The sequence below is a fragment of the Synchytrium microbalum genome, assembly GCF_006535985.1.
Source record: "Synchytrium microbalum strain JEL517 chromosome Unknown SmJEL517_scf0015, whole genome shotgun sequence".
In the NCBI taxonomy this organism is placed as follows: Eukaryota; Fungi; Chytridiomycota; class Chytridiomycetes; order Synchytriales; family Synchytriaceae; genus Synchytrium; species Synchytrium microbalum.
In genome coordinates this window covers 298,781-311,898 of record NW_022158364.1, presented here as the reverse complement: position 1 = coordinate 311,898, position 13,118 = coordinate 298,781, and the positions used below count along the sequence as shown (strand labels likewise).

The window sequence follows — 13,118 nt, the reverse complement described above, 5'->3', positions numbered from 1 at the left end:
TTGATGCAACGTGATGATTATTATAAACCTAGTACATAAGTATACGCTATCTTTGTGGTTGTGATTGTCTCTCCATTCTTTGCATAAATTCAGCCCTGTTCGGAAATTGCGTGTTAGAACAAAAAAAAAAGACAAACTTATAGGAAGTGCCACAATGGTAAGTTCTTACTCCTTTTGCCCATACACATTATCAATAGCAGGCTCTCGATACTTTGCCAAATCTACAATGTCTTTGAGGGAATCATCTTGCACTAAAAAAACCAATGTTGACGAGAGTCGCATCATCTATACTTTGACGCACATTGCAACACATACCATTTCGAGGTGGCAAACTCTGACTATAAACAGTCTTCCACATATTCCAATCCAATCCTTTCACGCGTCCAATAGATTCCTTATCGGACTTGGTAGGATGTCCAATTTGAGACAGAGTATCCGCTCCTGTGAAGTAAAACAAGATTTGAGCAATGAGTCATAGAACAACTCGAACAATCTAACTCACCCGCCAACACCATCATAGCCTTGTTGTGATCTATAATATGTCCCTTTGGAGGATTAGACTTGAATCCATGATGACTCAACAGTTGCCGACACTATGTACGAAAAGATAGACTAGGAATCAACATTTTGCAAAAGTAGCCTATTGCGCATAGAATCCATACACGCTCCATCGACGTCTCATCTTTGGCAGACGTGAATATTAATGAAGCACCAAACACATGAGCTGCATATCTCAGTGTCTTGCACACAAGCTTCCTCGTCTCTCTAATAGAGATAATAGACATTTGAGTGACTGGATCTTCCAGAAACTAGATCGAATCTCAAATGTAGGGACTCACGATTCAAAATCTCTAAAGACGTCATATTTGGATCCAATAATTACTAGTGGTACCAAGCTAGGTTTAAGTTCAGACCTAAGGTTGCGCATCTTGTATAAATAGTGGACTTTTTTTGCACTCCTATTGAACTCATCTCTAGTCCTCACTTACTGGTCAGGATGATCAACACCATACTTTTTCCACGCTTGCTTCCTCAACGCAGCAGGCCGCTTAGAGCCTCTCTTCTCCAATCCAGATAGTAGCGATTCCACACGTTCAGCAAACAGGGTAATAAAGTGATCCAGTGTGGATGTGATCGAGTCCGGCTAAGAAAAATCATCAGCAATGTCAGTATACTGGATTTGCAGTCCCCAGAACAAATTTTCTTTCTTACCTGAGATAAATCTACCACAATAACACAAGTAATGGTATGCACTTGTGCTTCAACAATCGGAATCTTGACTAGATCCGAAAGGCGAACTCCACCAGCGACTTCCCACATGTGGACTACATCTTTGACGCCCGTCATTCCTCTTGTTCGTCTTGCAAATCTATAGATGTTTTGAAAGAGGTATTGGCAATTGTTCACATGTGTGTGAAAGTGTTCAACTTGCGTGTATTCTAGAGCACTCGTAGGACTCGGTGCCTCATCTACAACAAAAGTAAGCATTAAAGCCATCACGGTGACCGGTTGTAAGACTAATTATGTTGTCGTGTGTCGTGAATTACCTCGATCGGTTTGTCTCAAAATGATTGTTGTTTTGCCTGATCCTTTGCTTCCCACCACAATCATGGTGTTCTCAATGCCTAGAAATATTGTATAAATGTCAGATCTACACTCTTTTGTCTTGTTTCCTTACCTCCAAAGCAATGTTTTTACCTTGTAGTTGAGTAGTTGTCTTTTTTGCATCACTGTTTGCCGCATGTTTGGCCAATGTCCATAGATCTTTTGTACTTAGTTCTGCAGTAGAATTCACTGCTGACATGCTTGATCCGTAGTTCCTCTACTTGAAAGAATGTCAGCCTCTGCAGAACTGGGGGTTGGGATATTGAAGTATAGTTCCTCGCTCACATCAAAAAATCAAATGCCAGATCAAAGGAAACCACCTGTTGTCAGGTGTTGGTCAGACAGCTTCACAATTTATTCGCTCAGTTGGTCATTTCGCCACGCTGTTCTCGCTTTGAAACCGCGGCCCAAACACGAATATTCCTATCAAGAAAGCTTTATAATTTTTACATGCAATGTCTTTATGCTATAATTCTATGAAAACTATGAACCCCATTGACCAGTACCCCATTCAACTGGCGTCTGCTGATTTTGAGCTTAAGATGCACCCCATGCTCCAGTTGGTTGCTGTTGTTGAGAAGCTGCTGTACTTCCCCATTCGGCTTGTTGAGGCAGTTGTTGAGCAGCTGCACCTCCCCACTCTCCTTGTTGCTGAAGTTGTGTAGTTGCCGTACTGCCCCAATCTGATGGACCATATCCCTGCTGTTGTGGTGGTATATTACCATAAGTTTGTTGCTGTTGTTGCGGTGCTCCCCAGCCGCCCGACATCTGACCATATTGAGCACCGTACTGCTGCTGTGGTGTTACTGTTGCAAATCCACCAGCACTACTCATCGTTTCACGGTAATTATCTCGTCCATTCTGATTATTTGGGGCAGCTCCATATCCTGATGCAGCACCAGATGGGCCATATCCTGCTCCGTAACCACCAGAAGGCCCAGTACTATTGTTGCTATTATTCCAACGTCCTCCTCCTTGACCACCATACTGTTGCTGTTGTTGCTGATTACGTTGGTTGTATCGTGGTGGTGGTGGTGGTGGTTGATTCTGTCGTTGATCATATCGGTCAGCAAACCCACCACCAGCTGCAGGATACGATGCTTGATTATTATAATCTGGTTGACCACTCCAGTCTGAGTTACCCCAGTGACCAGCTGCTACAGCAACGGGAACGTAAGGTTGTTGTTGTTGTTGTTGTTGTTGCTGATAACTTGGTTGTTGTCCGTAATTGGGGTTACGAGCGGGAGCTGGACGGCCACCGCCTCCGAATAATGGATTATTGTTTACTGGTGGTATTGGTACTTGTTGAGCTGCAGCCTCTTTAGCTTTGGCTCTAGCAGCAGTCTTGTCAGCCTCCATTCGGGTCATTTCTTGAAGCTTCCATTCATCAAAGAGACGTACAAGCGGTGGTTTGATTTGCTTATTGCGGAATTCAAAGTGGGTTGGGAATACTAGGACCGCGTCCCGATGTACTCGATTGCTGGGGTGTTTATAAACAAAGTAGAATGCTCCTGGTTTACGATCAGCAGGAATCAGAACATAGTTGGATCTCGAGTTCTTGACACATTCTAGTTCCAAGAACGATTCTACGGGAAGAAAAATGATACCGTTGAGTGACATCTGGCTTGGCGAGGAGAGCAGAAAACGATTTGTAAACGCTACATACCTGCTTCATCGTAGGTTATCCTCTGGAACTTCTTCGAGTCCAATATCTCATTCGTCATATGAATCAATGGATTCAAATACGTGGAAACGATTTCATCCAACTCTGTGAATGAACTCGTTCCAATCTTCAGTGTCTTGCCAAGAGCCAAGAAGTTTGTAGGCTGCTTGTCGCCTTCTTCAACTTCTGTGTTCAATTGATGTGGAAAACATTTAGAAAATAAATCTCATACTCTACGTTGCAAAGCAATGGCTTACCAATATGACCATAGATACCATCATCAACCTTCCAAGTCAGAATTAAATACTTGGGACCTTTACTCGAAGGTCTAAATACAAAGTTACCACGTAACTGTGGAGCAAGGTAGTTGATGGCATCTGCAGACTCGACGTTTTGGAAGTCAGCATGTTTGATGGATCGAGGAATGAATTTCCGTTTCCTGGTCATTTGAGCTAGAAAGAATCCAATAAATCACCTCGCCATATATGAGTCGAGACAATGTGACATTACCTTTCTCTCGATGTTCAATATCATCAATCTCAACCAGCCTATCCCAAAATACCTCTGGTCTAGTATCATCCCCACTTCGATGCTTTTGCATATCAGTATGCGACATGAGTTGCAAGTTCAAACAGAAAGCGTTCAAACACGCATCATCAATCTTGTCAATCTTAAAGTTCAAGGTCTCGCCAATTTGAGCATCCTTCAAATCTGGGTAATCGTCCTTGGCGGCTATTCCTACAAGATCACCACCTCCAATGCGAGCTCGTACATAGGGGCCAGAGGTACGATATACGGTACCCTCTACCACCATGTTCTCCTTCACTGTGGTACCGACAATTTCTTTTGTTATCATGTTGAAGACTTGCGTTTTAGTAGCACCTTCCCAGTGCGAACGGAGTTCAGCAAAAGGGTGCTTTAATTCTGATCGAATATCATACAAGACGAGAAGTAAGCGTGATAATTCTGCAGTAGTTTGAGAATACGATTCTAAATCCAAGTCATCCAATGGCGTGGTACCATCTTGGCCCTTCATAATCTCCATCAAGTCTTCTACTGCACCAGATGGATTGAGATGATCTTCCTGTTCTTCTACTTCCAATGCAGCTGCAGCTATTTTACGTGCCCATTGATAATTTCTAGGATGTATTCGAGTATCGTCGAGGATGTCCAAGATGACATCTTCTGCGGGTGTCTTTGAAGAATCCTCCCAGTGACGACGTCTGATACGAATCGAGCCAGAGCAATTGTTGAAGATGGTCTTGGCATGACGTCCACCTCCCATATATTGCTCTGTCAGCAATTCATTTCGACTATACACGCAAGTTCTCTGCAAAGGAAGAACGATGTTAGATGATTAGTAAAATGTCAAAAAGACAAAAACCCAAAAATCACCTTATTACGAATTCGTTCCAATGTTTTGCGTGCTTTACGAGGACCAAAACCAGCTACGAATTGAAGGGTATATGCTCGATGAGGATGAATTACTGCATCGTTGATATCACAGCCACTATGTCACAAAACACCTGTTAAACAGCAAAACAGTGGGATTTCAAATAAAAATGCCAGCTACGTACCAAAGGTTGACTGCATTGACGAAGGCACGTTCCAAACAGTCCTGCATCTGATCATCCGGGAGCTAAAATACACTCTTTGTCAGATATGTAATCATGACGATAGGAGCGTTTAAATCCACTTTCACTCACATATTGTTGGAGACGATGTAGCCTCAAAGACCTGTATTCAGTCTCAGTGTTCATCAAACCAGCATACTCCATAGTAGGATCTTGGACTTTACGAGCCAAAGAAACGAGATATCGTCCGTCATCGTCCAGAGATGGAAACTCAGAGCGGGATCGAGGAGAATTACGGTATATACGAGCAGCATCATCCTCTACGAATTGATACTGTGGTGTTTTTCGAATATACACCTCGGCATCGTTAGAATCCTTCAAGCCTTGGAGAATTTTTTCAAGCACGTCAAAGAGACGGGGAAGTTGTGGACTAGATCCAGCAATAGCAATGAACTCTGGATTTATAGATGCAAGTTTTCTGGCAAACTCGCTATTGGCCGGTGTACCATGCCTTAGCATGACGAGATGACTATATCCGTTAGCTTCTTCACGTGTCAAAACGTTTGGTATCGACCAATGTTCTTTGAGAAGGCCGTCTTCATCAATAACGACACCTTTGAGTGATGGATTGAATTCACCAACCAACGTCAAGGCCAATACACGTGGTGGATCGTCTTCAAAGGTGTTTCTAAGGTCTTCGTCATCTGATCTATATGGCATGTAACCAGCCATTCCGACTTTCTATTGTCAAATTTTTGAGTATCAGTTACATGGCAGAGAAAAAAGAATACCTGCAGAATCGTGCCTATACCTCGCTCATGATTTTCTCGATCGTTTTTGCCAAAGACTCTCTAGCGTCCTTCAGCAAAGTGGACTTGAGATGACTAGCGAATTCAGGTAACATGACATCCTGAAAAGCTCGTCTGGCAACTATGCGACGTCGTTCGTTCCATTTGCCAGAAACTTCCTTGTAAGATTCATTACAAATGGCTGCTTCGACAGTCTCAAGGAATCTGGTGTCCTCAGATTCAACAATGATCTGACCCAACCCTTGTTGCTCTGCTGCGAACATCAGAATCACCATGTTGTAATCTTCCTCTGACACCACTTGTCGGAGAGGTTTACGTTGGAGATATTTGAATTGCTGTTTTCGAGAGGGGAATAAGTCAGCTCGTAGTTGATTTAGAAACGTCAAGTTAGAACTTACCCAGAACGGATGATCAGGATCAATGGTATCTTTTCCTTTCACTGATGGCTTGAAAGATAATGCAGCTTTACTTTCAAACTTGGCGCGAGCCCAAGATCTCAAAGAAGGATCGGTGGACATAAGGAGTACCAGATAGTTTTCGGCCTCTGCAAAGAAAATGTCAAATCATTGTCACTAATGTTCTCAACAGAATCAGCACGCCAATTCGACGTACCAGCCATAATGATGGGTGCGTTGTTATAAACAGAAGCTGTTATATACTCTGAAGCAACGTCTTCGGGAAACTTGTCTGGATCTGATGGCTCATGATACTTTACAGCGAATTGGAGTTCACGTACAAAGGTTCCCAAATCAATATCGTAGCTCTGCAAAGACCAAAACAGTGAGCATATCTACGATAAAATTCTTGAATAGATTCTCTCCAGCCTTACCTTTGAGAACGTGGTAATGCCACCTTTAGTCCACTTGTCCAATTGTTGCACCTTTGATGTCCTACTGCTATCTACACCCATCACTTCCTGCACCACTGCTGGATACACGAGAGTGATTCGACGATGCAAGTCAGCAAGCAATTCACTTGTCTGAGCATTTTCTAGATATTGATTTATAACAGCCAATTCATCTTCCGGAAGACCATGCTGTACACCTTCCAAAAGCGTCTTGAGCTTTCTTCGGCGAGCAGAAAAGACTCTATACTCTCGATCCAAATCGAAGATCCTCCACAAGTCCGATAATCGAAGACCTTTTGCGCTGCCGTCAGTCAACGTCCATGCGTGAGCTATAGGATCTTTTCCATATCGAGCTATATGTGGTACTTCATAACCACCATCGTCCTTGTCTCGAAGTGATTTGACGGTATAATGTACAGCGTCTATAAGATTTGGATCCATTCGATGTTCATCAACAGATGCAACAACATTTTGAGGTCGTTGGGCATATATTTTGCGTGCAATCCATTCAGCTTCATCCGTCATCTCATCTCGACTTTCTGCTGCCCATGGACCAAGATCCATCCTCTGTTCAAGAAGCTGGAATCGTTCAGGCAAGTCCGTTCTCTCAATCTCAGTGTCACGATCTGTCAACATGAGACGAGACAGAGCAGCTGGTTCGAATACCTATACAGGCGCGAAAGTTTAAAAACTACGAGTCTTTCTGTTTCGAGGTGCATGTCTTACAGATGCGAGCTTCTTTTCTTTCTTGCTCTTGTCTGGAACGGGTTCACCATATTCGTCCAAGACTTCTTCTTGCTCCTTCTCTGCTTCTTCTTCACCCTATTGAAGAGTCTATATTTGAGTATTCACAAAAACGTACAGGAGCCCTGTCATCGCATTTCGTACCTGGGTGAAGTGATAATCATAATCTGAGTAATCGCCAAAGATATCCATTAAATCATCATATTTCCTAAAACACACGAAAACAGTCAGAAAAGACAGCAACAAAAACTGAATCCCTTTAATGCTGCATTTGAAACTTACTCGTTTGATATTCCAGATGGCATGCCTCGAGCTCTCTTGACTGCTTTAGGTCGAGGACGTTCATTCTCATCGTCACCTTCGTCATTGACGACAAATCCATCATCGGAATCTTCATCCATATCAATATCCATGGCTTGACGATCCCCTTCGCCTTCACCAGCTTCATCGTCATCAAACATGCGATGCATGTCGTCGTCGCCCTTTTCTTCATCAACGACACGACGGAGACGTTTAAACTAGAAAGAAACGTAGACGTGATTCAATAAACGTTTTCATAACAGAACTGCAGTGTTTCTGAATCTGTTACCTCTCCTTCACCCATATTCTCACGAACTAGATCCATATCTTCTTCATCCAGTTCGTCTTCGATGGTTCGAACCTTTTTACGTCTCTTTTTACGTCGCCTTTCCTGCCCATCAGCGACCTCTTCATCGTCGTCAGCAATAAAACTGCCTAGTTCTTCATCTCCTTCTTGTTGCTCCTCGTCCTCATCTGGTTTAAATGCAAAGTGTCAATAAGCAATCAATACGATGATTCGATTTGCAAGCACAATATACCTTCATCGTCATCAGAATATATCTAAAAAGAAGTCTGCGTTAGATCCAAGTCACGAAAAAGCTGGCGACGCACAAAATGTCATGTTTGCAAAAACCAGAGGCAACCTTACCCCTGGATTAGACTTGGATGGTCGCATGGTATCTTCACCTTCCTCATCTTCGTCGACCTTCTAATTTCACCGTTTTATATATTAGTTTTGGCAGCTCTGGTCAATAAATACCAATCCCACACAAAAACTTACTTTTTTACGTTTCTTGCCATTTGCAGCCTGCTCTTCATTGGAGCGAGGTACCGGTTCAAGATGTATGTCGTCAGGATCTGACTCTTCTGGTCTCACTTCTCCTTCTTCCATCTCTGGGCTTGTTAGTGGATGTGAAAAGTCCAACGTTTGGATTCTGTGCAAGAGGGTATAGCGAAACTTCAATAAACCTAGAGAACATACTCCATGCTATACCTGCAATATTTCAAGGATTTTACAATATTTTGCTTACAAAATTCTACAAGAGCTGACATGTCCAACTTTGAACGCGTTCAGTCCAACGACATATAACGCAAAAGTCATCATTTACGCGTAAAAAACGAGTCTAGCTTGTTCATTTTACTCGTATTGACTTTGGAAAGAGCCTTGACGCCCATCGAAGTGGACTTGGCCTTCTTTTTCTGAAAGTAGGTGGGAGGTTAGCTGGCGTGGCCAAGACATGACACTCAATCCCTAACACGATAGATTTACCTTGGCTTCTTGAGATGCCGACATGGGAAGAGCACCCCGCTTCTTGCCATCACCGCTGCCAAATGTTTCTGGAGGTCGAATGGAAGATGGGCCTTTGGTTGCATCATAATAATGGTACTCTTCTGATTCTCCTCCTTTGGGTTGATCAGAGAATCTAGATATACCCATGCTCCAGTAAGTAATGAGCCTCACATAGAATCTTGTAGCGTAACTCACGTGTACGAAGCAACAAGTCGATCTTCCCATTCCTTTGGTAAGCAACTTGAAAGTATTCGCAGAGTCAATTTTGTTCTCTTTTCTAATAAACAGACGTATTTTCAGTGTCTCATACGTTGAAGATGAATTTTCAGATGCCGATGCCTGACCTTTGGCTTCCTCTGGTGACATCCCATGTTCTTCTCTCCTTGCTGACTCGAAAACTGGCGAATCATGAGTCTTTTCTTGTAGAGTTTTGACCTAACCAAGTGTACGTCAGCAAGCAGTGATCCGCGACTTCATTAATCTACAACGTTTATAGACCTTTGTCATAAGCCATGACAGTGTTTTGTCATCATTCAGTCGATAAAACAGAAAGTCAGCACCAGCGACTAAGTATCAAGATGTTCAATCACATGTAAATTCAGCCTTTGATTGTCTTTGATCACCTTTCGTGTCACAAATGGCATCCAAAACAGTGATTCCAGACAACATGGTCAACTTTGGAAATTCGTCATGGTGCAAGATATCATCCAGTGATAAAAAGACACCCTCCGATTCTTCAGTCTACAAGACGAACGTCTGGTTAATGTACATTTAGCATAAAAGCAACCAGTTCGATCAGAGGTCGTCGAAAACAATGTAGCACCTTCTTGCGAAGTTTGGTCAAAATTGGAAGCAGCAAGAAGAGAGGATCAAATGGCGAGACCATGAAAAAGCTTCCATCTAAATCACAGGATATTGAATCAGACCAAGAACGAGAAACGTCAGTTTCAACAGATAGCACCTTGAATGACTGAATTTCCACAAAACCATGACCGAGTGCTTTCCGAGTCTACACGTTGCAATTCTAGCAAGTTGACGTGTCCATCAGCTTCATCTATTCCAAAAGCCGTAGATATTCCTATTTTCGATCTGGTTGGAATTCTAGTAGATCTTGAGCAAATCGTCGCAACATCTACCTGTTTTAGGATGCGGTAGATAGACCAGTGAAAGCTTCGAGCTAGGACAGCCTATAGATGTGTGTTTTGTAAGTGATAAATTACATAAATCGAGCCTTCTTTGCTTACTCTTCTTGATTATACACACATGCACCATACCCGTCGTGATTTTTTAAATGTTGAAGATCATTACGTAACAACATCTCTAAAATCACATACAATTCACAATTTCACGCTCCGATACACGTAAGGCAAGCTTTTGTCAATTTATTTTAAACGACTATCGAAACACTAAAAACTACTGGGTGTGGTAGCAGACACTGCCAACCACTGGTATATAATTTGTACAATAAGACACGCTTCCGAGTGAAGTTCATCGTTTCGTACGCCAAGCCGGATGATGGTCCAGATTCCTGCGAAGGCCTATAGCCTTTTCATACGTCCTATAACCCATGAAGACACAATGAGCAACCGTTTGTGACAGCCAGCAACCACTCAAATGAACAACGTTTGCTACAACAAGCAACCACTCAAAGAACTTACGACGGCGGTATAAGATCTGGCTGCTCTTGAAGCAGATCCAATGCGTCCGATGACCTGATACTAGTTACCCTGAAGGGGAAGACACACGAGAGGTTTGTATACTTGCCATCGACTCCCACCGTGAATGATACTTGGATCTCATGCTGCACGTCAAAGCATACGTTGCTCGTCATGCCTAGTATCGGTAGAGTTGAACTAGAAGAGGCTCCATTGGTATGGCGTACAGTTCCACGTGTCATTGCATGGGAATGTGATGCGATTGTAGTAGTAGTAATCATATTATTCAAAGAGTCGGTAGACCTACTACGTTGCAATGATGAGTCCGTAAAGCTATTGTTTCGACGAAGCAGGGAATTATATGCAGCTTCCGGGCTCAGCATCATTGATGAGAATATAGAGTCCGGAGAAGATGCTGAGCTTGTTGGTGAAGGTGTTGAGTCAACCTCGAGACTAATCGGAGCAAATGGTAGATCCTCAGACGGTAAACTATCGGCAATGACGTATAATCTTGCGTGCAACTCCTGAGTCGCGTCGGTCAACGACGAGTCCAGCTTCATTAGCATCGCACTTTCTAGAACCCTGGTTTGCTCGACTAGAGATGATCCTGCTGATACAGTATGCTTCTCTAGTAAGGAAACTAAACGAAAAGGTGCAAGAGTGTTAATGATGAGAAGACCATCAAAAGCCGCATTTTTAAAAATGACTCGAGGGTACCATTAGCTTTGGTGATTTGTATCTTTTTATGTGGATTTGCCGTGACTGAGATATCGACAGGTTCCATACGCCCTCCTGCCATACAACTGCTGATTACCACTACGTCCAAGTACTGCCACGTATGCCCAAATATATACGGATCATCATCAAAGTCCAGTAACGCCAATAGACTGGCTTTCGAATAAAACTTGAGAGTAACAGGCACTGTTGTTGAAGTTGATGTACTCGACGAGCTCTTCCCCGAGATGTAGTTTAAAGATATTAGAAATATTAATGAATTAGTAGATTCTTTCCGTGATAGCCGATTCGTCAAGCTCATTGGCCTATTCTGAGCGACGTGTGCCTCGAGTTCATAGTGGACTTGAAACCCATAAGCCGCTGTCTTGTAGCTCTGTGACGGCGGTAGGACCCACCGATCATTCATAGGCGACGACGGATCATCTGGTTAAGGTAAAAGGCGTAAATTTCATCTTCTTGGAGATCTGAGACGACAAAATGTGTTCGGGTATACAATACAATCGTGTAGTACACTATAACGACGATCCCGCCGTTCATTGCCAGCTACGAAGATATAGGCCTTGGTGCAAAGCGAGACTGACCTGGTAATTCGAATTCAAAGGGAACATCCACGAAGCTTTTGCTAGTTGTGGTAGAAGCAGGAACATATAGAGTTTCGGCGAGGGAGATCAAGACGTTACTGGTGGTAGACTTGGGTTTAGAAGAAGATAAATCCACAATTGCACGTCCTTTAGAAGAAATTGTCCTAAAGGAACAATTTTTAGACGTTAGTGGATTGATGTGACATCAAGCTGACACAAGTCACAAAGTCACGACACCGGTGGTGGTGGTGGTGCTGCTGAGCACCACGAAGGACTGCCGACAGAGGTCACAATCATGATAAATGTTATGTACTTACGCCTCAGAGATCCCAGTAAACGAGATCCTTATCTGTGTCTCAGCATTTCGAAAACCGTGAATTCGTACTTTGCCCAGGATTTTAGATGTAGTAAGACCTGGATGGCCTTGAACGTAGCTGTTGGAATTGGATTCCAGAGGCAAGATCTCGAGTGTGATTCCTCTGGACATCACGGTTGTAGGTCCACTTTTCTCTGTCGTTGTTGAGAGCAGTTGTCGTTTTTTGAAGGAACTGAGCCGATCGAAAATGGTCTGCGATATGAGGCTCATACTGGTGCTAAGCAGGCAAAGAACTTAGTTATCGGACTTGAATGACCCTTGAAATAAACCCCCTTCAAGTTTTCACGTTCTCAGGGCGTTTTTGAAGATGTTTGTGGTGGTTGTGACAGTCCTCATGCTTTTGTTTGCGAAGCTCCACCAGATCTTAACCAACCCAAACCAAAACTATTTTTTTAACTTTAAAATCCATATCTGAATTTCAGAAACCTTCTTGCTGCAAGCTTGTTGCGAAACTGTCCACGGTTTGTGTCTTTCTTCGCAAGTACTTCCGCGGTTTCAAGATTTGGATGTTTGGAGTATGCTTGTCGTTCTGGAGCATGAATGTAATAGTTCTGGACTGATCTAGCACGCAAATAACTTCCGTTCAAGATCTGAAGACTGCTTTGACGTGACGTCGGCGAGAGCTGCGTTGAATTGCGTCCCACGGAATCTGATTGTCAACAAAAACTCGCACCGACAAGCATTTCCAAAACGCTTCTCATCTGCCTATATTTGCCGCATATTTCCTTATAATCACTTTACATAGTATACATGGTCGATCAAAGACTATTCTTGCTCTGAATCTATTCCTGCCAAGCCTCCGAATTTTTCTCCACGACCTCAACACCTGAAGAATAGCTCTCTATACACCATAAGGATCTTCCTCAATCCTTCCAAAAACTTCTCTTCTGGCATGGTCTTTCGAACGTAGTGGAAGTTGCTGCAACAGAGATCGTATA

General features: G+C 43.0%; 3 protein-coding genes across 3 annotated transcripts; all 3 read right to left on the bottom strand.

The window, feature by feature from the left end:
* Window positions 1-46: 46 nt before the first annotated feature.
* Window positions 47-1,804, bottom strand: SmJEL517_g03119 (uncharacterized protein; the record flags this gene model as incomplete). The annotated part of the gene is made up of 10 exons (XM_031169047.1): window positions 47-95; window positions 170-251; window positions 316-441; window positions 503-593; window positions 663-765; window positions 840-914; window positions 990-1,144; window positions 1,213-1,469; window positions 1,548-1,625; window positions 1,699-1,804. 10 exons carry the CDS (start codon window positions 1,802-1,804, stop codon window positions 47-49), a joined length of 1,122 nt encoding a protein of 373 aa, XP_031024944.1.
* A 338-nt stretch (window positions 1,805-2,142) lies between these two features.
* SmJEL517_g03118 (uncharacterized protein) lies at window positions 2,143-8,434 on the bottom strand (the record flags this gene model as incomplete). Its single annotated transcript, XM_031169046.1, has 18 exons — window positions 2,143-3,191; window positions 3,272-3,454; window positions 3,526-3,720; window positions 3,779-4,598; window positions 4,664-4,778; window positions 4,846-4,907; window positions 4,975-5,583; window positions 5,654-5,986; window positions 6,050-6,195; window positions 6,264-6,414; window positions 6,481-7,164; window positions 7,225-7,320; window positions 7,387-7,450; window positions 7,525-7,760; window positions 7,832-8,016; window positions 8,082-8,103; window positions 8,192-8,251; window positions 8,324-8,434. 18 exons carry the CDS (start codon window positions 8,432-8,434, stop codon window positions 2,143-2,145), a joined length of 5,121 nt encoding a protein of 1,706 aa, XP_031024943.1.
* A 209-nt stretch (window positions 8,435-8,643) lies between these two features.
* SmJEL517_g03117 (uncharacterized protein) lies at window positions 8,644-12,101 on the bottom strand (the record flags this gene model as incomplete). The annotated part of the gene is made up of 13 exons (XM_031169045.1): window positions 8,644-8,742; window positions 8,813-8,966; window positions 9,029-9,110; window positions 9,178-9,268; window positions 9,332-9,399; window positions 9,457-9,574; window positions 9,657-9,733; window positions 9,795-9,911; window positions 10,336-10,391; window positions 10,492-11,128; window positions 11,206-11,646; window positions 11,805-11,968; window positions 12,037-12,101. The coding sequence occupies 13 exons, from the start codon at window positions 12,099-12,101 to the stop codon at window positions 8,644-8,646; spliced, it is 2,169 nt and encodes a 722-aa protein (XP_031024938.1).
* Window positions 12,102-13,118: the final 1,017 nt, after the last annotated feature.